General features: G+C 41.6%; 1 protein-coding gene across 1 annotated transcript in view; it reads left to right on the forward strand.

Annotated features, from left to right (window-relative positions):
• LOC124722780 overlaps positions 1–26,029 on the forward strand; it is a 177,741-nt gene extending 151,712 nt beyond the window's left edge. The window contains exon 5 of the mRNA XM_047247915.1: positions 25,680–26,029. Coding sequence (XP_047103871.1) covers positions 25,680–25,798 — 119 coding nt within the window. The 3' untranslated portion in view covers positions 25,799–26,029. The remainder of the gene's footprint in view (positions 1–25,679) is intronic.
• Positions 26,030–26,240: the final 211 nt, after the last annotated feature.

A 26,240-nucleotide genomic window follows, 5' to 3' on the forward strand; every position in this document is an offset into this window, starting at 1 on the left:
TGTCACCTGTCAGAGTCGTATTTAGACGTATCAAGGGTCCCATATCACCCCAACTGCACATGCCCCACACCATTACAGTGTCTCCACCAGCTTAAACAGGTTCCTTGGATTCATGAGGTTGTCTCCATAGCTGTACACATTCATTCGTTCGATACAATTTGAAACGAGACTCGCAGTCGTGCAGTCATCAATGGTACACAAGTGGGCCTTAGGCTACGAAAGCCCATATCGATAATGTTTCGTTGAACGGTTCGCACGTTGACACTTGTTGATGGCCCAGCACTGAAATCTGCAACAATTTGTGGAAGGGTTGCACTTCTGTCACGTTGAACGATCTCTTCAGTCGTCGTTGGTCCCGCTCTTGCAGGAACTTTTTCCGGCCGCAGCGATGTCGGAGATTTGATGTTAAGGATTCCTGATATTCGCGAAATGGTCGTATGGGAAATTCTCCTCATCGGTACCTCTGAGATGCTGTGTGCCGACCATAACACCACATCTTGATAACCTGCCATTGTAGCAGCAGTAACCGATCTAACAGCTGCGCCAGACACTTGTTTTATACAGGCGTTGCCGACCGCAGCGCCGTATTCTGCCTGTTTACATATCTCTGTATTTGAATACGCATGCCTATACCAGTTTCTTTGGCGTTTTAGTGTATTTGGTGAGGCGTATTAGTACGAGAATGATTTTCGAGCTGAGGCGAGTTTCATCAAAATCTATCAACTCAGCCGCAGGGGACGAGCAAATCATTAGAGAAGTTGCTCTGCGCCTCGCTGGTAGCTAGAAACAGCGGCGCTCGCGGAAAAAGAAATGCAGAAACGCTTTGACCATTGAAAGGAACGAAAGCAGAAGTACGTGGACTCAAATGAGAAGGTGACCCCAATTAACCGACCGGAGGCTATTCGGAAGGAACGAGGAAGACTGGGTTTAACGTCCCGTTGACATCTGAACACATGCTCCGATTGTGTTAAGGATGGGGAAGGAAATCGGCCGTACCATTTTCAAGGACAGATCCCGGCATTTGTCTGGAGCAATTTAGGGAAATCACGGAAAACCTACATATGAATGACCGGACGCGGGTTTGAACTGTCGTCCTCCCGAATGCGAGTCCACCTCGCTCGGCGGGCTATTCGATGAGTACGCAGATTTGCAGCGTCAGTCGCGCTCACTTGTGTCGGACATCGTACATATTTTTCAGCGGAGTGCAACGTTTATTTAGTGAAATAGGAAACCCTGCGAACCGAACGGATCGATTATAATGAAACTCTTCGTAGAACAGTAACGTAGTTAAAGGCCGAAAGGCAGGCAGCGATAGCCGCAAATAGTTCCACATTAATGCGTACAGCCTTTTTTGTGTGTGTGTGTCGAGGTAGTCCCATTACAAGACAAGAGAAGCCAGAGTTATGCTCGCAGGGGGGTGAAAACCGGCGACCCCTTGTTATCGAAATCCCTCCGTGGTGAGGAAGTTGTCTAACTCTCCCGTATATCACCAACCTCATTTCCCCGCCGGTAATCGTCATTCTGTTTCTTCAGCATTCCATCACAGTTTGAAGTTTGGTTGGATGCTCCTCTCCACGCTAGTCAATCCTGTGCAAGCCTCTTCATCTCTACATAGACACTGCAGACTGCATCAATTTGAACCTGCTTACTGTATTCAACCTTTAGTCTCCTCTACAATTTCTACTCCTAGCACCCCCTACCATGTCCAGATTAACGATTCTTTGATATCTCAGGATGTGTCGTATCAACCGATCCCCTCTCCTAGTCAAATTGTGCTTTTTTTCCCCCCAATTCGATTCAGTAGCTCATTAGTTTTTCGTCCTCACCATGTAATCCTCAGCATTCTTCTGTGGCACCACATTCATTGGATAGCAATATACACAGATACAGATGGTGGTGGTATCGCGTACACAAGGTATAAAAGGACAGTACATTGGCGGAGCTGGTGATTCATGTGAAAAAGTTTCCGACGTGATTATGCTCGCACGACGTGAATTAGCAGACTTTGAACGCCGCATGGTACTCGGGCTAGATGCATGGGACATTGCATTTCGCATATCGTTAGGGAATTCAATATTCCGAGATCCACAGTGTCAAGAGTATGCCGAGAATACCACATTTCAGACATTACCTCTCAGCACCGATAACGCAATGGCCGACGGCGTTCGCTTAACGATCGAGAGTAGCGGCTTTTGCGTAATTTGTCGGTGGTAAAACACAAACAGCACTGTGTGAAATAACCGCAGAAATCAATTTGGGATGTACGACGAATATATCCGTTAGCACAGTGCACCGAAATTTGGTGTTAATGGTCTATGGCAGAATACGACGGACGCGATTGTTTTTGCTAACAGCACGACATCGCCGACAGCGACAGCGACTGGGTCCGCAGCTCGTGGTCTCGCGGTCTCGTTCTCGCTTCCCGAGCACGGGGTCACGGGTTCGGTTCCCGGCGGGGTCAGGGATTTTCACCTGCTTAGAGATGACTGGGTGTTTGTGTTATCCTCATCATTTCATCATCATTTCATCATCATTCTTGCAAGTGGCGAGATTGGACTGAGCAAAGGTTGGGAATTTGTATGGGCGCTAATAACATCGCAGTTGAGCGCTCCACAATCCAAATATCATCATCCTAGACGACTGGAAAGCCGTGGCCTGGTCAGATGAGTCCCGACTTCAGTTGGTAAGAGCAGACGGGTTCTCTGGTAGAAATGAACCAATCATTGATTGGAAATTGTTCCGTTTGACTACTTGGAGGCCATTTGCGAGAGGTGACAATGCGCCATGTTACTGGGCCACAGTTGTTCGCGATTGGTTTGTACAGACAATTCTAGCGAATGGTTTGGTGACCCAGATCGACATAATAGATCAGTTAGTGCTCAGAATTCTGCACCGGCAACACTTACGCAATTATGACCGTCAGTAGATACAGCATGGCTCAGTATTTCTGCAGGGGACTTCCAACGACTTGCTGAGTCAGTGCCACATCGACTTGCTGCACTACTCCGGGTAAAAGGAACTCCGACACGATATTAGGGGATACCCCATGACTTTTGTCCCCTCAGTGTTCTTCTATGCTGGACCGATTGCGGACCTTTGGTACAGAGCCGAGTGGAGGGTCTGAATCAGAGGCTCAGACGGTTCTGCGACCGTGTAGGCTGCAGATTCCTTGACTTGCGCCATAAGGTGGTGGGATTACGGGTTCCACTAAATAGGTCAAGTGTCCACTACACACAGGAGGCGGCTACACGGGTAGCAGGAGCTGTGTGTGGCGTGGACTGGGCGGTTTTTTTGGTTAGACGGTCTTGGGAAGTATCAAAAGGGCTCCAGTCTCAAGGGGTACAGGGCAAAGAAACGACGAGAATCGACCAAGCAACAGTCGGTATTGTAGTTGTAAATTGTCGTAGCTGTGTTGGAAAAGTACCAGAGCTTCAAGCGCTGATAGAGAGCACTGAAGCTGAAATCGTTATAGGATCAGAAAGCTGGCTAAAGCTGGAGATAAATTCTATCGAAATTTTTACAGAGGCGTAAACCGTGTTCAGAAAGGGTAGATTAAATAAAGTAGGTGGTAGTGTGTTTGTGTCTGTTGGTAGTAGTTTATCTTGTAGTGAAGTTGAAGTAGATAGTTCCTGCGAATTACCATGGGTAGAGGTTATACTCAACAGTCGTACCAAAATAATAATTAGCTCCTTCTACCGACCCCCGACTCAGATGATATAATAGCTGAACTCTTCAAAGAAAACTTGAATCTCATTACAAATAAGTACCCCACTCATACAGTTATAATTGGTGGAGACTTCAATCTACCCTCGATTTGTTGGCGAAAATCCATGTTCAAAGCCGATGGTAGACAGAAAACATCTTCCGAAATTGTACTAAATGCTTTCTCTTAGAATTACTTTGAACTATTAGTCCATGAGCCCACACGAATTGTAAATGGTTGCGAAAACACACTTGACCTCTTAGCCACAAATAATCCTGATCTAATAGAGAGCGTCATGATGGATACAGAGATTAGTGAACACAAGGTCATTGTAGCGGGGTACAAAACCAATCAACCAAAACCTCTAAAAATAAACTTAAAATACATCTATTTAAAACAGCAGATAAAAATTCGCATGATGCCTTCCTAAGATAGAGTCTCCATTCCTTCCAAGCTAATTATGTAAGTGTAGACCAGATATGGCTCAAATTCAAAGATACAGTATCGACAGCAACATATAGATTCATACCGCACAAGTTAGTAAGAGACGGGACTGAACCACCATGGTACACAAAACACGTCAGAACACTGTTGTAGAAGCAACGAAAAAAGCATGCCAAATTCAGAAGAACGCAAAATCCCCAGGACTGGCTAAGGTTCACGGAAGCTCGAAATTTAGTGCGAATGTCAATGAGGGATGCTTTTAATAGTTTCCACAATGAAATATTGTCTCCAAATATGGTTGAAAACCCAAAGAGATTTTGGTCGTATGTAAAGTACACTAGTGGCAAAAAACAGTCAATACCGTCACTGCGTGATAGCGATGGAAATGTTACCGATGATGGTGACACTAAAGCGGAGTTACTAAATACAGTTTTCCGTAATTCCTCCACGAAAGAAGGCGAAGTAAATATTCCAGAATTCTAAACCAGAACAGCTGTTAGCATGAGTGGCATAACATTAGATATCTTAGGTGTTGCGAAACAACTCAGATCACTTAAGAAAGGCAAGTTTTCCGGTCCAGATGGTATACAAATCAGGTTCCTTTCAGAGTGTGCAGACACAATAGCGCCTTTCTTACCAATAATATACAACCGCTGACTTGACGAAAGGTCTGTTCCTAAAGACTGGAAAGTAGTACAGGTCACACCAATATTCAAGAAAGGAAATAGGAGTAACCCATTGAATTACTGACCCATATCACTGACCTCAATTTGCAGTAGGATTTTGCAGCATATACTGTACTCGAACATTATGAATCACCTTGAAGAAAATGACTTATTGATACATAACCAACACGGATCAGAAAATATCGTTCTTGTGCAACACAGCTAGCTCTTTATTCCCATGAAGTAATGACTGCTATCGACAAGGGATCTCAGATCGATTCCATATTCCTAGTTTTTCAGAAGGCTTTTGATACCGGTGCTCACAAGCGACTATTAATCAAATTGCGTGCATATGTAGTATTGTCTCAGTTGTGTGACTGGATTCGTGATTTCCTCTCAGAGAGGTCACAGTTCGTCGTGATAGACGGTAAATCATCGAGTACAACAGAAGTGATATCTGGCGTTCCGCAAGGTAGTGTCATAGGCCCTTTGCTGTGCCTGATTTATATAAATGATCTAGGTGATAATCTGAGCAGCTCCCTTAGATTGTTTGCAGATGACGCTGTAATTTACCATCTAGTAAAATCATCAGACGATCAGTTCCAATTACAAAATGATCTAGAGAGAATTTCTGTACGGTGCGAGAAGTGGCAATTAGCACTAAACAAAGGAAAATGCGAGGTCATCCACATGGGTACTAAAATAAATTGATAAATTTCGGGTATACGATAAATCGCACAAATCTAAGGGCTGTCAATTCGACTAAATACTTAGGAATTACAATTACGAGCGACTTACATTGGGAAGACCACATAGATAATATTGTGGGGAAGGCGAAACAAAGACTGCGCTTTGTTGGCAGAACACTTAGAAGATGCGACAAACCCACTAAAGAGACAGCCTACATTACACTTGTCCGTCCTCTGCTGGAATATTGCTGCGCGGTATGGGATACTTACCAAGTTGGATTGACGAAGGACATCGAAAAAGTGCAAAGAAGGGTAGCTCGTTTCGTGTTATCGCGCAATAGAGGTGAGAGTGTCACTGATATGATGCGTGAGTTGGGGTGACAGTCACTGAAACAAAGGCGGTTTTCTTTGCGTCGAGATCTATTTACGAAATTTCAATCACCAACTTTCTCTTCCGAATGCGAAAATATTTTGTTGGCACCCCCCTACGTAGGAAGAAGTTCAAATGGTTCAAATGGCTCTGAGCACTATGGGACTTAACATCTGAGGTCATCAGTCCCCTAGAACTTAGAACTACTTAAACCTAACTAACCTAAGGACATCACACACATCCATGCCCGAGGCAGGATTCGAACCTGCGACCGTAGCGGTCGCGCGGTTCCAGACTGAAGCGCCTAGAACCGCTCGGCCACACCGGCCGGCGAGGGAGAAGTGATCATCATAATAAAATAAATCAGAGCTCGAACGGAAATATTTAGGGGTTCCTTTTTCCCACGCGCCATTCGAGAGTGGAATGGTAGAGAAGTAGTATGAAAATGGTTCGATGAACCCTCTGCGAGGCACTTAAGGGTGAATTGCAGAGTAACCATGTAGATGTAGATAAGGCTACACTCCGCACAAATACCTTCAGAAAAGACTTCATTGTACCATTCTACGTCACTTTGACGTCACTGTACGCTCACCTGTCAACTCACGATTTAGTAATTACTATTATTTAAATTCTGTGTACGGATGTTCGTATCCACAACCCTCAAGATTCGTAGTAGAATTTTGGGTAACATAGAAATGTCTGTCGTTCCCAGTTAATAATAGGTGTACTGCACACCAAACACACTGATGTCCAGAGCAAAATTAGTTCTTGGGGCCCTGCACTTCCCGTGTGACAGTTTGCAAAAAATCTGTTAACAAACCCAACGTGGGTTCGATTTTGTTTCACTTTCCGTGTAGCTGACGCGTAAACACAGTAAACATACTAGCTTATACATGGGAAATGTGATGATGTGCACATGAGCTGCTAACAGCAACGTAACTGAATACACAATATTTCTGTGAGACAGTTCGAGCCAGTTTACCGCAGAGGTTTAATTGCACTCAAACGGAATTAATAACTACGTCTAACAGTATTAACTGCTCACGACAACTAAACTAAGATGAGTGGAGAGAGAGAGAGAGAGAGAGAGAGAGAGAGAGAGAGAGGACATATTCATCCAGTATGAGAAAATATAACTTAGTACATTTTTCAGTTTTGTCATTGCCGGAAGGCCGACCTCACATTTCGAAGTATTGTTCGTCATGAAGTATTTTGAATAACTGAGACATGTAGACATATGACTAGTTTTCGGGAGGGGCAGCACACAAAATACCCGTCAAACCATCCTATATTGATTTCATCTGATCACTTTGAATGGAGGGATAGTTATTTCACAACCAGTGTGTGTGTGTGTGTGTGTGTGTGTGTGTGTGTGTGTGTGTGTCACCTTCACCATCTTTGATCGGTTCAGTTTAAGCTCTTTCCTGCCCCCTTCCCTTTCGTCATTAGGTTCCTAGAGATAAAAGCCCTTTCTCTTTTGGTATCTCTAATTATAAAGCCATTAGCAAAACTCTCACTCAAGAAAGGCGCGATGTTTATTACTCCATACATGCACCCGCCTGGATTCAATCTGTCTGGCGGATTAACAGCGATGAGTTGGTGTACCGACCAGCTTGTAAGTGGGTTTTAGGTGGTTTCCCACATACCCCTAGGTAAATGCCCAGCTGGTTCCCATGTCCTGCTTCAGATACACGCTATGCAAATATTTACAACACTTTCACAATTACACACAGAATTGACTGTATGTGCAAACAGATTGGGTTCACTGCTTCTGTCTGTGGTATGGGTGAATAGTAGACTGTGATGACATTCACTGTTTGGTTTCCTTAAACACTCAATCAGAAATCCATACAGCTACTGTTTCCCGCGCCGTCAGTGTTTAACGAGGAGCCGAGACATGAGACACATAGGTCCGAGAAGGGAGGAGACTGAGGTAGCAAACGTTTACGCTCCGGTATGCTTAAAAATGGACCACTGTCGCGCGCTTATATGCCAAGCTGATCAGGACAGTACCGATCGCACTTCATAACTTCGTTAATATACACGGTGTAACAGGATGACAATTGATATGAGGAACCTGTAGCTGGAAATGTTTCTATAGCACTATGCACTTTCTTCGCATTCGGTTTGCTAAATGAAACACCATAATACTGTAGTTCAGAAAACGTAAATACTGTCAACTCATCCGTGGATTCACTATCATAGAGTAAATTTTCAATGTGACAACCATCAATTCATTACATAACGTTGAACGACACACCATATTTTGTCTGGTTGTGTGTAAGATTCCGCGCTCCACTCTGATGGTATCAAACGCTGTAAAGATGCGATCAGTTAGCTCAGGTATTGTTCCATTGGTGGTGAGTGCACAAGAAACTTTACATAAGCCCAGAGGAAAAAGTCAACAGGGATGAGACCAGGCAATGAGACTGGACATCCCCTTCCAGTTACACTCGGCCTGAAGTTGTCTATGAGATATCCCCAAGCGCGAATATCAAGTGCGCTGAAGACCCGTCTTTCTGAAACCACGAACTAGTGTATAGTTGCAAGGGAACGTCCTCCAGATGATTAGGCGAGGCATTATCCAGAAATTTCAAATACTACGCACCATTAAAACGATCTGATAAGACGTGATCTCGAAGACTTCCACCCCAAATGTTCATTGAGAATCTCACTTGGTAATTTCTCGTACAGGTGCTGTGTGGATTTTCAACAGCGCATTGGTTCCTTATAGCAAAACGTTTAAAATTTCATCCTCTGCAATCTCCCTAATTTTTAAGACTTACTTCTGTTACACCCTGTATAACCACAGTTTAACGTACGTGGGTTGGACAAAAATAGGCAAACAGCGAGATAAATGCATGTTTGAACATAAATGCAGATGCTGGGCAAGCCTGCAGGTGGCGCTGTTGTGTTTGACTACGAACGAGACTTTTGCAGTGCCCTCAAAACGTTGCGAGTGTCTTTCGTGGTCAGAACTGTCTTCTTTGCATCTGTAAGTGCGTTATGTCGGAGCTAAGCGAATTCGAAAGTGGTCAAATTTTGGTGCTCGTATGGAAGATGCTTCCGTAACCAGCATAGCCGAAATGTACATGTGCAGGCATACAGGTGATTACAATTTAAGAAAGAGAGAGAGAGAGAGAGAGAGAGAGAGAGAGAGAGAGAGAGAGAGGGCGAACTTCACCAATTTAGCAAGTAAGTAAGGCATTGGTCTACCTCTGGCCCTCATGGAAGCAGTTATTCGGCTTGGAATTGACTGATAGATTTGGATGTTCTCCTCAAGAGTCTTGTGCAGAATATCTCTCTGGATTCCTTTCTACAACGACACTGAGGCAATAAAAAATGGCTCTGAGCACTATGGGACTCAACATCTGAGGTCATCAGTCCCCTAGAACTTAGAACTACTTAAACCTAACTAATCTAAGGAAATCACACACATCCATGCCCGAGGCAGGATTCGAACCTGCGACCATAGCGGTTGCACGGTTCCGGACTGAAGCGCCTAGAACCGCTCGGTCACAGCGGCCGGCTCTGAGGTGACAAAACTGCTGGAATAACGATACGCACATGAACAGATGGCGGTAGTATGACATGGACGAAGTATAATAGGCCAGTGCATTGGGGAAGCTATTATTCGTGCTCCGGTGATGAAAAGGTTTCTGACGTCATGATGGCCACACGACGGGAATTAACAGACTTTGAACGCAGAATGGTAGTTAGAGCTAGACACGTGAGACATTCCATTTCGCAAATTGTTAGAAATTCAGTATTTCGAGATCTACAGCGTCAAGAGAGTACTGAGAGTAGCAGATTTCAGGCATTACCTTTCACCACGGACAGAGCGGTGACCGACGGCCGTCACTCGACGACCGAGAGTAACGGCATTTTCGTAATTTATCGGTACTAAGAGACAAGCAACACTGTGTGAAATAACCGCAGAAATCAGTGTGGGATGTATGCGTTAGAACAGTGCACCGAAATTTGGCGTTAATGGCCGATGGCAGAATACGACCGACTCGACTGCTTTTGCTAACAGCACATCGCCTGCAACACCTCTCCTGGGCTGGTCAGATGAGTCCCGATTTCAGCTGGTAACAGCTGATTGTAGGATTCGAGTGTGGCGCAGCCCCCACGAACCCTTGGACCCAAGTTGTCAACAAGGCACTGTGCAAGCTGGTGGTGGCTCCGTAATTGTGTAGGCTGTGTTTACATGGGATGGACTGGGTGCAGTGGTCTAACTGAACCGATCATTGACTGGAAATGTTGATGTTCGGCTACTTGGAGACCATTTGCAGCGTCCGCAGCTCGTGGTCGTGCGGTAGCGTTCTCGCTTCCCACGCCCGGGTTCCCGGGTTCGATTCCCGGCGGGGTCAGGGATTTTCTCTGTCTCGTGATGACTGGGTGTTGTGTGCTGTCCTTAGGTTACTTAGGTTTAAGTAGTTCTACGTTCTAGGGGACTGATGACCATAGATGTTAAGTCCCATAGTGCTCAGAGCCATTTGAACCATTTGCAGCCATTCATAGACTATATGCTCCTAAATAACGATGGAATTTTTACGGATGACGATGCGCTATGTCACAGGGCCACAATAGTTCGCGATTTGTTTGCAGAACATTCTGGATAGTTCGAGTGAATGATTTGGCCACCCAGATCGCCCGACATTAATCTCATCGAACATTTATGGGACATAATCGAGAGAGAATTCCATACACAAAATCCTGCACCAGCAACACTTTCGCTATGATGAACGACTATATACGCAGCATGGCTCGATATTTCTGCAGGGAACTTCCGACGATTTGTTGATTCCATTGTGCGTCAAGTAGCTGCACTCCGCCGGTTAAATATGAGGTTCGACACGATATTAGGAGATATAGCATGACTGTTGTCAGTGTGTGTCAATCAATGCCAAGCCGAACAATTGCTTGGATACAGGTCAAAGTTGGGTCAACGTGACTTTCTAAACTTGTGAAGCACTTATTCTAGAATAAATCTTGCAATTTTCTTGGAATTGTATTCGTTTGTGTTTTTTGGCCATTTGGATATCTTACTGGTGCGTCCTCTGTCTCGTCTCCCCTCCCCCCCCCCCTCTCTCTCTCTCTCTCTCTCTCTCTCTCTCTCTCTCTCTCTCTCTCTCTCTCTCTCTCTTTCGTTAGAGATTACATCAGAAAATCTGCGACGTCCACGCGAAGTTGATAGTTCCTTGCCGGCCGTTGTGGCCGAGCGGTTCTAGGCGCTTCAGTCTGAAACCTCGCGACCGCTACGGTCGCAGGTTCGATTCCTGCTACGGGTATGGATGTGTGTGATGTCCTTAGGTTGGTTAGGTTAGTTAGGTTTAAGTAGTTCTACGTTCTCGGGAACTGATGACCTCAGATGTTAAGTCCCATAGTGCACAGAGCCATTTGAATTTGATAGATCCTTGCTGCATTATTCACAGAATCTTGAAATATAAAATTTGTCCATATCGTGAATGGAATATTTATTCGGAGCATTTTTCATCTTCGAGACAGATCCCTTAATTTCACTCCCTCCTTCCGTTATTTGAACACCATCGATTGACTCAAATACAACATTCAAAAGGCACGTTCCGTCGCAGTCTGCAGTGGCGTTTGTTTCTCCTCTTCATTGTCAGTTAAGCTTAACGTCTGTAACATCACATTGTCGATTTGCCATCAGTTATAATATGTAAAGACATAGCTTAATACGAAAAGCAGATGCGAATCCCATAGAATATAGATTCTTAACATGAAACACACGTTTATATAGCTTCACCATCAGCTGCTGTCTCTGGTCAGAAAATTTGTTATAGAATTTTGATTTATGGTGTGTTGCATGGAGTTGTCTTAATATAAAGTTAAATAGACAAGCATCTGTGTTGTTATTGCACGTCAATATTACACTTTCGCTGTTTGGACACATCTGTTCTTTAGTTGCAAAAGGTGGCAAATATGCTTCTTGCAAGACACGGGCAAGTTATTTTTAATATGCTCGCCCAAGAATAACTTAAGCAGATCTTTTAAAAGCGATTTGCCACCTTTAGCAATGAAAGTACAGATGTGTGCAGATGGTAGAAGCATGTTAGTGACACGTAATAACAGCACTGATGCTTGCCTATTTAATATTGAGGCAGCTGTGTATAATTTCTCAGAAAGCAAAATGCTATGACGATATTTTTTTTTTTCAAAAAAGCCAGAAGGTGGTCCACGTATAGACAGAAACTAGTAGCAACTTAATAAAGTTTTCGACAGCAGCTAATGGTGAAGCTATATAAATATGTTCTCACCATATGTTCATATATTCAATGGGTTTCATGTTTGGTCTTCATTTTAGTAGGACGAATTAAGTTGATCGTGTAAAACGTAGTAATGCAGATTACTTATTGCACGGCAGCAGGCAAACCCACACTCTTTAAACACAGCGATTCTGTTTCATCAAATACACAGCTTGTACATCTGTCACGTTAAAATTATTTTCAGCACACACACACACACACACACACACACACACACACACACACACGGTGCCTGTCGTCGTTCCTCTACTTCTAGTGGTACCCTGCTCACTTGAATACGCATAATGCATTTGAATTATTCAGATGTATCTTAGCATCAGACTGTCTGATTGTCAAGAAATAAAATTCCCTAATGGTCAGTTAAGGTCAGAAAGTCGAAAACTATTCAACTGTAACACTAATTCAGTACGTTAGCTCCTACCACGTAGTACCTAACATCTCTAGTCGTGGAAAAGCTGAATACCTTCCGCTCCAGCTGTTAGCAGAGCCATTGCTGCCGACAGCACATGATGACCAATCGACACATATTCACTTTGAAACTGCCAGCGGTAGGAAGGAGGGAAGGAAGAAAATGAGACATAACGTTTGGTCGATGACGATGCCGCAGAGACGGAATGCAAACTAGGACTTCACAGGGTGGGAGTTGGCGATGTTTGTCTGAAAGGGACTATTCCATCCAGCAATTGCTTTGAACGATACAGCTAAACCAAGCAAAAACTGTCTAGACGGCTGCACAGATATTTGAATCCTGATCTTCTCTAATGCGTGTCCAGTTTATTAATCATCACATCGACTCGTTCGCTGTTAGTGAAAGAGGTCATTAGACACCTTATAAAGCATAATAACTGAGCGCACATCTTGTGAAAATTTGACTTCTGTTGCGCCACATGGACAACTGTTACCGTGTTATCTGACGATTTTTCATAGAAATATGGAAAAGCACGTTTTCACGTTTTCTTTGCGACCACAGAGAGACAGAGGTCGATTATTTTCTTTTCATGACGTCTCAGCTGATCATTAAAATTGTACGTAAACAATATATACAACAACATGTTATATTACAACTCTTTACCGGATCACCTGTTCCTCAATTAAGCATATGTGGCGCAAAAAATTCTTAGGAATCTTGAGTTCCACAATGAAGTAGGTGCTCTGTTATGCACCAAAGTTGTACACCAGAGACTTAGCTTGACCTCAGTTTGCGGTGCGGCCAAGAGATGAGCGGTGTCTGCTTACTGAAAAGTCCCTGTAATGTTGTAAATCTCGATATACGCAGCCTGACAAAAAAAGGAAAGCTCTAAGACGACACAGTGGGATGTCGGTGTAACTTCGTACACGTACATACTGTACATACATCTGCAGATGATACGAGGTGACAAACGTTATAGGATACCTCCTAACATCGCGTCGGACCTCCTTTTGCCCAAGTGACCTGCGAGCTGGTAGAGCACTTGCCCGCGAAAGGCAAAGGTCCCGAGTTCGAGTCTCGGTCCGGCGTATAGTTTTAATCTGCCAGGAAGTTTCATATCAACGCACACTCCGCTGTAGAGTGAAAATTTCATTCTGTCCAGAACGTGCTTCAAACCAATCGCGAATAGTTGTAGGCTGGTGTCATGGTGCATCGTTGTTCGAGAACATGAAGTCCGTGAATGGTTGCAGATGGTCTCAGAGTAGTCGAACATAATCATTTCCAGTCAACGATTGGTTCATCTGGACCACAGGACCCAGTCCATTCCATGTAAACACAGCCCACATCATTATGGAACCACCACCAGCTCACACAGTCCAACTTGGCTCTGTGGCCTCGTGGGGCCTGCACTACGCTAGAACCCTCCATAAGCTCTTCCCAACTGAAATCGGGACTCTAGTGACCAGGCTACGGTTCGCCAGTCGTCTAGGATCCAACCGGTACGGTCACGAGCCCAGGAGAGGCGCTGTACTTTTCAGCAAACGCTCTCGCATCTGTAGCCTGCTATCATAGACCATTAACGTCAAATTTCGCTGCACAGTCCTAACGGGTCCGTTCGTCGTACGTCCCACACGGATTTTTGCGGTTGTCGTAAGCAGTGTTGCTCGTCTTTTACCACCGACAACTCAACGCAAACGCCGCTGCTCTCTGTCATTAAGTGAAGGCGGCCGTCAGCCACTGCGTTGTCCCTAGTTAGAGGTAATGCCTCAAATCTGATATTGTCGGCACACTCTTGACAGTCTGGATCTCGGAATATTGAATTTCCGAACGATTTGTGAAACGTAATGTCCCATGCGTCTAGCTCCGCATTCAAGGGATATTAATCCCTGTCGTGCGCTTATTATCACGTCGGAAGCCTTTTCACATGAATGACAGCTCTGCCAATGCACTGCCCTCTTACAGCGTGTGCACGTCATACTACCGCCATCTGTGTAAGTGCCCATCACTTATGTCACCTCAGTTTTTATATTCACAGTGTTCTAGGATTGACCCTCTTCAGCTATCTATATGACTCGAAATCATATCATTATTATGAAGTTAATGATTTTCGATTTCCAATTGAAAGAATAACGGTTCTCCTGCAAGTTTATTTCACATTGACAGTGTCACCTTTAAAATCTAAAGCAAATAACGCACAGTAGCTACGTTAATAATTAAATAGCGCTACGCTACTTTTTTAACGACATACAAATTTGTTTCATTCATTTACACTGCATTTATGAATCTAGCGTAAAAAATGTTAAAAGCAAAACAATCTCCGGCACTAGTTACAGGTTAGAAACCGAGTAATCTGACACACTGAACAAAGTATGTCTCCAGTCTCAAAATAGTATTTCACAGACCTCTTACTCACTCCACTGTTAAGTTCTAGCGCACGGGCATTACGCAGCTGCAGTGGGGCGGAGCGGATGACAAACGGTACGCGCGAAAGTTTTGAAATCTATAGTTTCAGAAGGTCATAACTGCGTACTATCAAGTTATGGCCCAAATTTTCTTGCGGGATCGATTTCTGAGGTGATATCTTGCTTGTGTGCCTTTGTTCTTCGAAAATATCAGGTCAAGTTGATGTTTCCTTCTCAGTACGAACTGTGTAGACAAAACCAACCATCAGCTCCGCGAGATTTAAGAGCGAGCGAACTAGTGAGAGTTCTAAACACTGCGATTCGTACTCGGAGGTGGTTGGAGGGGTGGGCAGAGTTTCGGTCATCCCATATTTTAAGTTTTCCGCAACTTCCCTAAGTCGTTTAAACTAAATAATGGTATGGTTCGTCCAAGAAAGCTACGGCAGATTTCCTGCATCGTGCTTCTGCATCTGAAGAAGATATGCCACTTCTCTATAAATATCGATGTGGCTCGGACCTCTAACCTTCTTTACTTTAAAAGGTATTAGAAGGAAGAAAAATTGGGGTCGACAGCCCGCTAATGTAGAGTTACAGAACACAGTTTTCCAAAATTCCTTCACCAAAGAAGATGCAGTAAATACTCTAGAATTCGAATCGAGAACAGCTGCCAACACGAGTAGCTTAGAAGTATATACCCTCGGTATAGCCAAGCAACTTACGTCACTCAATAAATAAGTCATTTGCTGCAAATTGTATACCAATTACGTCTGTTTCGGAGTATGTTGATTGAAATAGCTCCATTTTTAGCAGTCGTGTACAACCGCACTCTCGACGAAAGATCCATACTTACAGGCTGTCCAAGTGTGGGGTCGTCCGCATCGGTACTAAAATATCCCATTATATTTCGGTTGCATGATAGATCGCGCAAATTTAAAGGTTGGCGATTCAACTAAATACCTAGGGACCTCAAATGCGAACTACTTAATTTGGAACAGTAACACAAAGTGTTGTGGGAAGACGAACTAAAGACTGCGTTTTATTGACAGAACACTTACAAGGAGCAACAGATCTACTAAAAAGACTGCTTGCACCACGCATGTGTGTCCTCTTCTTGTGTATTACTGTGCGATATGGGATCCTTACGAGATGTTATTGACAGAGGACATAGATGAAGTTCAAAGAAGAGCTGTTCGTTTCATATCATTGCAAAATAGGGGCAGGGTGTTACGGATGTGATATGCAAGTTAGGGTGGGAATAATTAAAAGAAAGACGTTTTTCGTTGCGGTCAGATCTTTTTACAAAATGTACTCACACTTATATAGGGTGAAATAACCGTCATAATAAATAAGACAAATTGGAGCTCGCAGTGAAAGATTTGAGTGTTATGGTGGTATGAACCCTCTTCTGAGCACTTCAGTGTTAATTGTGTAGTAGCTATGTAGATCTAGACATCGATTTACTTCAGTTCCTGAAAAACTGTGGACAATATAATTTACGTTAACATGTAATGCCAGTATAAGCTCCTTGCTCAGTTGTGTGTTCTTATGCCGCTGTGATAAATTTCGTATTCTAAAATGTAATTTATTACATCTCATATGTTGAACCTCGGAAATGTATATCTAAACTGTAAACCTGTAATGAATTGAGTTTATTATATTTTCTCCGTAACTGGATTAGAAATGGGGAGAGAGAGAGAGAGAGAGAGAGAGAGAGAGAGAGAGAGGTTGTCTTTAGTGCAGTGTAACGGTACTTTGAGATAATTAAGACAAATAGTACATGGAGTTATAGTACTGAAGAATTCAGTCTTTGAACATTGTTCACAGAGAGACGTCGGATTTCGATGTGAAATTTCCGCAATATTTCGTCGGCGCAGCTCACGGACATCTTCAGCTGTGGCGAACGCACTGCTGAGGCTGTGACCGAAACCTCCTATGCCAGTGTGAGAAGGAAATGCGCAGGCGTAAACGAGTCAAATTCGCTGGCCAATAGCGCGGATATGCAACACCTAAATTATCTCCATTCGAACATCGAGTTTACGTTGTAGATGGAGAAAGAAAAAAGGATGGTACTTTGGGTAACGCTTTGTTCTGTAAACCTACACACACGGGCTTAGACTTACAGGCCACCATTTTGTATTTCTAGAGAATGGATATTCTGAACGGGAGATTGGCCCGACGCGTGCTAGGCAAAGTGAAGAGCCGGAATAAAGTGAAGAACAAATAGGAGTGGTCTCCCTGCCATATGTCGGCGGAGTTTTTTCGAAGATAGGAAGATTATTGGTGAAACGTAAGGTTAAGTGCGTGTTATGCCCAACAACGAAACTCGGAGCTCTTTTAGGCTGAGTGAAAGATGATTTTGGTATAAGAAGGCATGGTGTCTATAGCTGCGGGACGTCATACGTTGGACAAACGTGTCGCATCGTGGAGGACAGATGCGCCGAACATCGACGACACACCCGTCTGGACCTGCCAGGAGGAAATCTTCAATGGCTGAACATTGGCTCACTACTGAACACAGTATGCAGTACAAAAACATCAAAATTCTCTCGTCGACGTCTTCTTATTGGGACAGCGTTAGTAAAGAAGCAGTAGAAGTACGCGGATCGACAAATGTGCGTAACAGGAAAACAGGATACCAACTCATCATCGAATGGGATCCAACGCCGGCCATGTTAAAATCACAGTATAACACGAGCTGTCAGTGATTACGTAAGTGGTCTCAAATGTGCAGTCTGAATGTGCACACACACCATCGCTAGTGCCGATTGTCCTAAAAGCATTGTAATATCAATTATGACTTCCTATGAAGTAATCACTCTGACTCTTTAGCAGTATGGCATAAAATCCCCTCCATGACAGCAGAACGAAATAAGACAGCGGATTTGAAGAGAAAGGCATAATGTACCGTAAGTCAACGAACTGATAGATGTCATAGTTTTCCTATAGAAGGAACCCATGAACAGCTTTGATTTCCACACTGGCCTCGATGAATGCGACTTTGGCTCAAAATTTGAAGGTGATTAACAAGGCTTCACTGTACAGCCTCATTGATTTTGCTTCCAAAAATGATTATCCCAATGGATAGCGCTTCCCTTCATCCTTTTAAATCAGTCTTCAATTAATTTTTTCCAAGTGCCTTCCAGCAAATTGACAACTCGCTGGCAACTGGTTGCCCCAATGTCCGTAAAAATTGCAACCTCAAGAAGGATACAAGTGACAGAAATTAATCTTGGGTTATTAATAATACATAACAGTACATGATCTTCCTGACTTCAAGAATTTCGTACCGTGTGAAGCTTGCTCATGATGCAGTCAGAGCATGTTGTTCTACGGAATTAAAAGAGGGCCTGCAAATGTTCCTAAGCGGCCCTCATGCACTCAGTTTTCTATTATAGTATCAACAGTGGTTCGTAGAGGACTGTGAGGAAAAAGTTGTTGACTAATCGTACCACAGACATACTTACTAGCAGACGTTTTAGATCATCACGAAGAAGCGCTAGTATTAGTGCGTTCGTTGAAGAAAACTCCGACATTCCTTACTGCATTTGCCTTGAAATTGTCCAGCTGAAATGTGCCATTTAGAACCATCTATTTGATGTACTGGTGATTGTTCAGATTGCCCTTAATAAGATCAGTCTAGATTGCATCTTGTATCTAGTGGTTAATTCAAGCCAGTATATATATTCTGCCATTCTATAATGCAGCCTGAAGCCAGTAGCTTCTCGGTCAGATGCAAACCTCTCTGTAGGATAAAACACTACATTTTGCCACTGATCATGTCAGTGACAGCATTGCTGTCTGAGATATTTGTGTTTCTTGAACAATTGGAAGAAACGCAATGGCATCCGTGCTATCAGTTCATTGCCGGCCGGAGTGACCGAGCGGTTAAAGGCGCTACAGTCTGGAACCGCACAACCGCTACGGTCGCAGGTTCGAATCCTGCCTCGGGCATGGATGTGAGTGATGTCCTTAGGTTAGTTAGGTTTAAGTAGTTCTAAGTTCTAGGGGACTTATGACCACAGCAGTTGAGTCCCATAGTGCTCAGAGCCATTTGAACTATCAGTTCATTGCGCATCAGACGACGTCATATAGAGCAAGGGAAGAACGGCTATATGCCCCAATTTCTCGTATCTTCGTGGTCCTTTCGCGAAATGTACATTGGTGGCAGTAGAATCGTTCTGCAGTCTCCTTCAAATGCCGGCTCTCTAAATTTCGCGAAAAGAACGTCGTCTTTACTCCAGTGAATCCCATTTGAGTTCACAAAACATCTCCGTGATTCTTATGAGTTAATCGAACCTATCAGTATCAAATCTAACGGTTCGCCTCTGAAATGCATGCGTTTGTTTGGTTTTTTTTTCTTCCCCAGTCGCTTAGGACTGTGCGCTGGCAAGAGATTGTTCTATGTAAATCGAATTGGGATTCCATCTGGACCTGGCGACTTATGTGTTTTCAGCTCTTTTAGTTGCTTCCCAACGCCAGAAATACCTGTTAACTGCGTCCTACATACGGTAGTATGTTGGACGTTCAAATGATGTTCGTCCGATCCTCTTATTTAAATGATTTCTTAAATGTGGAAATTTAAAACTTCGTGTGTTTCTCTTTCTCTCTCTCTCTCTCCCTCTCCCTCTCCCTCTTCCTCTCCCTCCACTCACCAGAGTGGTCAACAAGTGACTGGATAGAAGCCTTCGATGGCGATTTTACGTAGGACCAGAATTTTCTCGGGAAAATCGTTTGCTAAGCTATGAAGATGGGAACTGCATGCTTCACCCGGCGATCTGTTTACAGACGTATAACTTCTGCTTGTCGTATTTGCGCGCTCTTCTTTTTTGAACCGAGAGTACAGCAGTCTCTGCTTCCTCAACATTTTCCGAATTTGTTATTTGACGGCGGGTCTCTTCCCTCCTTAATCCACTTACTCGGCACGTACTTTTCCAGGATGCGATTTACAGTCAGTTTAAACTTTGCTCGTAAGGCTTCTACGTCCATCATATTAGAACTAACTGATGTTCATTTATTGTCTAAACTGGATGCTAACAACTGTGTATCTACTCTTTCTAACCTTCTTGAGGGTTTGGTAACTTGAGTAAACCATCCTCGCTGTGATATCAAAATCGCTATCCCGTGTCTGTATACCGACACTGTCGATAAGGTCAGGACTGTTTGTAGTTGCAAGGTCAAAAATACTTCCATTACGTGTGTGCTGTCGAGCTACCTGTTCAGCACACGTTTTCGGTAAACGTGTTCAAAACAACTTCACTGTCCATACCACCTACAACGTCTAATCTACACTCGGTACGTCAGTCGCCTCCAACCGATATAGCACGATCAGGATATTTCCATGCTACTGAGCGTAGACTTACTTTGAATGATTCTAAAATGGTAACGCCGGAATCAGTTGGCCGGTAAAAACTGCAATAATTGAGTTCATACAGGTCTGTTACTGCCTTCTGATAACTCCAGAAAATCGGTTTCGACCTCGATAGACACACTATTTTTGTCGATTGCAATGAACGCTCCCCCAGTACGGCATCTAACCTGTCGTTTCAGTATTCGTTCCGTGCCTTGCTAAACATTACGGAGCTTTCTGCTTCAGGTTTCATCCAATTCTCCGTTCCGAGAATAATTTGAGCGTGACAGCTTGTATGGAGAGCAGGAACTTGTGTTGCAAATACTTCGAAAATTTACACTGAATTAGTGTGAACAAAAAAAGTAAAACACAAGAGCAAAAGGGAAATAAACGAGTAGACAATGTGCGGCTCTGAATGAGAGAGCTCTGTTGCAAAATATCCACGACCAAAATGTAAATTTTTGTTACAGGTAGAGAGATCTGTGAAATGTGTAATCATCATCATCGTCATGTGTTACAGTTTTATCGTAGCCGCCTGCCCTTCTGTTGTCAATAATCATGTTACTTGCACTTTTCTTTGTTAATAAACAATGGATTGAGTAAATATAAATATGACCACTGTTTGGCCGGAGGAACCAAAGAATGGTTAATATGATTATTTAGTCACCTCTGTTAGTAACAGTGGCGATGGTTATAACTTAAGGATTGATGATACATGGCTGAAATTCTTGGATTAAAAAATAAATGTATATTAAATTTAGAATAGTATGCATATTGACTGTATTTCATATATTTACAAGAAGGCCAAAGCAAATTTAAATGGGGACTTGTCCATCTATCCTAGCAGATGATAAAACTGTGGTAAAGTGCACCTGGACCAACATACCATTAAATTGAAGTTCGTGACTGTCATGTCGTGTGGTACAAGTTGGTTTGCTACATCTTGTCTGCCTGCTGCCATGTGTATGCACTATTTTACTTGCTGTGTGTGCAGAATATTTATGTAAAGAGAGAGAGAGAGAGAGAGAGAGAGAGAGAGAGAGAGAGAGAGAGAGAGAGAGAGAGATCAGTACTGATGCACTAGTTTTGTGTTACACTGACTGCAGCTACTTAATTTATAGTAGTTGTGTTTGACGCTACATTGTCAAATAATGAGGCTGGCTTTTTGTTTACAGTTACTAACAGCAGAGTACAGGAATTGGAGCGGTACACCATTCTCTTAAAGCATAGTTAACATGTAACATTTCTTCAATTGTTGAACGATCAATTAACTATTTGTGCTTTAATTTAAATCTTTAGATAATGTATATCATTTCAAAACATTTTTAGGTCAAGTGGTCCAGTATTTTAAAATTTTTTTATTGTTTATCATTTAGAGATGGCGGTCATTTTTGTTTCAGGCAGCAACCTTCTTCTTCCCAAGCATCTGCAGTTTTTTAATTATGTGTTAATGGGTTGTACTAGGCCTTCCAAATAAAAACCATTTAGTTTAGCACACTCTAGCTTACAAATTAAAACCATCACCTAGCTGAATGTATTGCTTATTATATTTTTAACAGCTCAAAGTTACTGGTTTCAAATTAAAAACAGACCCTCAATTTTTGAACAGTAGTTTTTCACAGGAGGAATAATTTCTGTCTTAATACTTTTGCGCTGTTACACTATATAGCATAATTACTTTTTATAGAGTATCAATGGTGATTAAACTTACCACTTAAAAAATACACGATTTTTTTAAAAAAACGAAGTTTTGGGATTTTCTAATTTTTGATCTGCAGTATCTTTGTTGGGGGACTATTTAAAAGTCTGAAAATTTCGCACATAATAGATATTTGTGATATCAAACTTCAGTAGAAATTTCAGGTTTGAGATTCAATTGGAAGTTATGAAACAAATCATAAATATGATTCAAACGTACGTTTTTTACATCTGTGATGTGTAGGCTAATGGAAAAAGTATATCAATTATACAATTTAAATACATCAGATTAAAGTTACTAATGATTATTTGCTGAGACAACATTCTGCTGAAAGTTTCAGCAGGCTGGCAGACAGCATCTGCAAGTCTGTACTGGCTCACAGACAAACCTGTAAAAGTCAGTGTCTCGTCTTCTCCTTTCCACCAACTACCGTCCACTCACACCGAGTTAACTATAAGCTCTTGAAGTGTGAGTTGAAAAATGAGGTCTCATTGTTTTATTAGTATTCATATTAACGAAGCTTACCATAAAAGTGTATCGAGCATTTCGTAAATACATTACATTAATTGAAATTACACTGATGAAGAAAAAGTGTTGTTTTACGTAAGAGTTGTCTCAGAGGTTAAATAAACTTGCAAATACTCTGAAAAAAATTCGTAACCTTTTTGGCCAGCTGTGCTAGGACCCTTTCAAAAAACATTAGAAGCCTATAACAAAAGGTCTGAGAGAAATAACGGTTGATCATTATTCTAAAAATAAAAGCCGTCATCAATATAACACAAGGAAGTTCGTTGTGTACAAAGTGTTGTTGTACGATGTTTACAGATAACAAAGATGGGGTAGTGACAGGCCAGATATAGAATTTTATGACTTACCAGAAACTATCAAAAAGTAGATTCAGCTTTCGAAATATTAACTGTGTTGTCTGCTAGTAAAATTAAAAAACTAAACGATGAAAAAATACTTTTGCCTTGGATGCAAGAAATGAGAAAGTGGCAGCTACAGTCGAAAAGAATTTGGGAGTTTAATTTCAAAAACAAATTTGTACTAAACCAGGTGTATGTTCTAAAAATTCACCAACCAGATTTTATGATTTGATAGAAAAGCTAAAAACTAAATGTTGTGTTTAAAATTAAAAGGATAAAATTATCAGTTTACTGACAAATTCTTGGAGTCGAGCAAAAGTTAGTGATTAATGTGTCAGAACCTTTGGCATTCAGTAAAATAAAAGGGAATTTTCCTTCATTATAAAAGAAAAATTCATCTAATTTGATAGATGATACCACGATCGCGAAGGTTTATGAGGATGACAATGACAGGTGTTTGATACCTGGCAAAAAAAGATCGTGTTACTGTGAAACAAAATGATACTAAGGTTCAAAGACAATAAAGGTTAATATTGTACAATTTAAATGTGCTGTTCACTGAATTAAAAAAGAAAATCCTGACATTAAAATTGGAAGGTCGGAATTTTTGCGACTTGAGACCAAAATAGTGTATTGTTACAGGGGCATCTCGCACCTATAACGTTTGCGTTTGTTTGTATCACCAGAATGTAAAGCTGGTGATAGACGGGGCTATCTTAGAGTGAACTATAAAGACTTTTGGAAGTTCTGGAATGCATTAATTGACAGTTACCGTTATATGATCATGGGATAATATCAAGGTTGTCGTAGGAAGCAGGCTTAAATTGACATGTTTGACGAATAGGAAGAAGGCGATTTGATGCCTGACAATACAGAATACAAACAATGGGTGACATAAGACAGAACGGAAATGCTGACAGTCATAAAATCACGAGAATAGTTTCGTGAAGTGTTAGTAGCTAACCTAAAAATTCTGAAAATGTATCATTTTATTTTGAAAGCTCAAGATAAATTTATGTAAGACGAAAAGCAAATCTTGGCAGTTGATGAATGCTTAGTTCAAATTTTCGGAAAACAGTTCCATTGTTGTTCAAGACGAAGTACAATGGCACCAGTGGGCAAAGAAACCGGCCACAATTTATCTGATTGCGTTCTATTATAACGATCAAGATAAACCAAAGAGCTAGAGTTTTTGTCATGAATGACCACCTTGAGTGCAGCACTACAGCACTGCACGCTTTTCAGCTGCAATTAACAAACTAAATAGAACTGTATCATATATATTACAAGATTATTTTGGACTTGATGTGGAATGGAACGTTTGCATGTTATGTCGTGGGAAGAACATGTGTGATGGCATGGAGATGCAACAAAGCAAGCTGTCACAAAAGCTACACTGTGGCGGATCTGTGGGGAAGAGACCTTGACACCTCAAGAAATCATTAAATTCTTTAAAGAATAGATACAAGGAATTACCTGTGTTTTTGTAAAATTTGGGGATATATAAGAATGTTACACCAATGTTCTGAAGGAAAGAGATGCCAGTCGTCACAAGATTAAAGCCCCCCGATCTTTTCATTGTTTTATATCCCAGACACACAACTTGCTCAAGAGTAAGATCACATCTGCATCCACTTATAGTGAACTTTACCTCTTTTGAATTAGTACCACTGACACTTCAAAATAAAGACATAGTGGCATGTGTTTATGATGAACAGTGGTGGATTGCCAAAGTTGATAATATTGCTTGTCAACACCAAGATGTGCATGTTACATTTTACCACCCACCAGGACCATGTACCTCCTTCAGAAAAGTTGAGAAGGATGAAGTTTGGTTGCCAGTTAAAAATGTACTGAAGAAGCTGTCTCCCCTAGAATTTACAACCATAACTGGGTGAACTTTTAACATAATGCCCAAAGTAAGTGAAGAAATCAGATGTTCAGTGAATGATGATGTAGAAACAAATAAGTTGAGAACAAAATAATGTAATTAGTTGGCTAGTTTTCAAAAAAATGATAGTTAATCATAGACATGTTTAAATTATACGACTGATATACTTCATTGCATTAGCCCAGATATTGCAAATGTTAAAAAATGTATTTTTGACTCATATTTGTAAATTGTCTTCATAACTTTCAACTCAATCTAGAGGTTGAAATTTATACTGAAAATTGATATCATAAAGGTCTATTCCATGTGTAATTTTCAGATTTTTCTCTCATCCTCCGACAAAGATATTGCTGGTCAAAAAATGAAAAATTCAAGAATTTTGTTTTTTAAAATAGTGTGTTTTTTAAGTGTAAGCTTCTCACCTTCGATACTCTCTAAAGCTTAAGTATGTTATATAGTGTAATAGCACAAAAATATTAAGGCAGAGAAATTACTCCTCCTGTAGAAACTACTGTTAGCTAGTAAAAATATATTAAGGAATACCTTCAGCTAAATGATGATGGTTTTAATTTATAGTCCTGACTGTGGTGAAAAGCCTTGGGCAAATTATTACTGAATAAATAAAAAGACAACAGATGCAAAAAAACTGGTACAGAAATGTTGCCATTTCTACATGATAAACAATTTAAAAAAATTTTAGTCTGCTAGACATTAGGGAACTCACCCATCAAATATCACTCTTTTTTTCTCAGATGATCAAACTGCTAGTTATTGTTTTCATCGACCACTTGGTATGCATTGGCCCTTCTAGATTATACTTTTACTTCCATTGATCACTTGAAAATCCCTGACTTATAAGAATAAAATCTTACTTTTGTAATTTCTGAAATATATGTTGCAGGTGGATCAAGTCAGCATCCATCAGGTCATCAGTTCCTCATCCCTTTACATATACCACTGTCAGCAGCTGCTAACGGGTTGCCGAGTGAAGCAGCAGACCTCTCCAAATCGAGAAAATGATGCTGGTTGAATCACTTGGTAAAATGTATTTTAGGGTGCATTATTCAATGATGAGAGTTATGTTTTGTGGAGTGATTTCAGGAAAATGCAAAAGGTGTGAAAATAAGTGACTGTAGAGAGCTGGTATACAGTGATGTAACTGAGTAGACATTATGGAAAGAGACTGGATTTTCTTTCTCTTCGTTCCCCTTACATTGTCATTTTTTATGTATGGATCTGGTTGCAATTAATTTTAATTGGAAATGGATAAAATGCTCAAGTGAAAGAAGTAAGGTATTGAAAATAGTAATAATATATACATAAATATATATAAATAGATCATTTATTATTGTTAATGAAGTTGTTGTTATAACAGTGTTCAGTATGTGTAACACACAAGCATGTAAGTCTCCTTTGGGATCTACATTACTGCAGTATTTTAATTCATAGGAATCACATCCTG

This window comes from Schistocerca piceifrons, chromosome X, assembly GCF_021461385.2.
Source record: "Schistocerca piceifrons isolate TAMUIC-IGC-003096 chromosome X, iqSchPice1.1, whole genome shotgun sequence".
NCBI lineage: Eukaryota > Metazoa > Arthropoda > Insecta > Orthoptera > Acrididae > Schistocerca > Schistocerca piceifrons.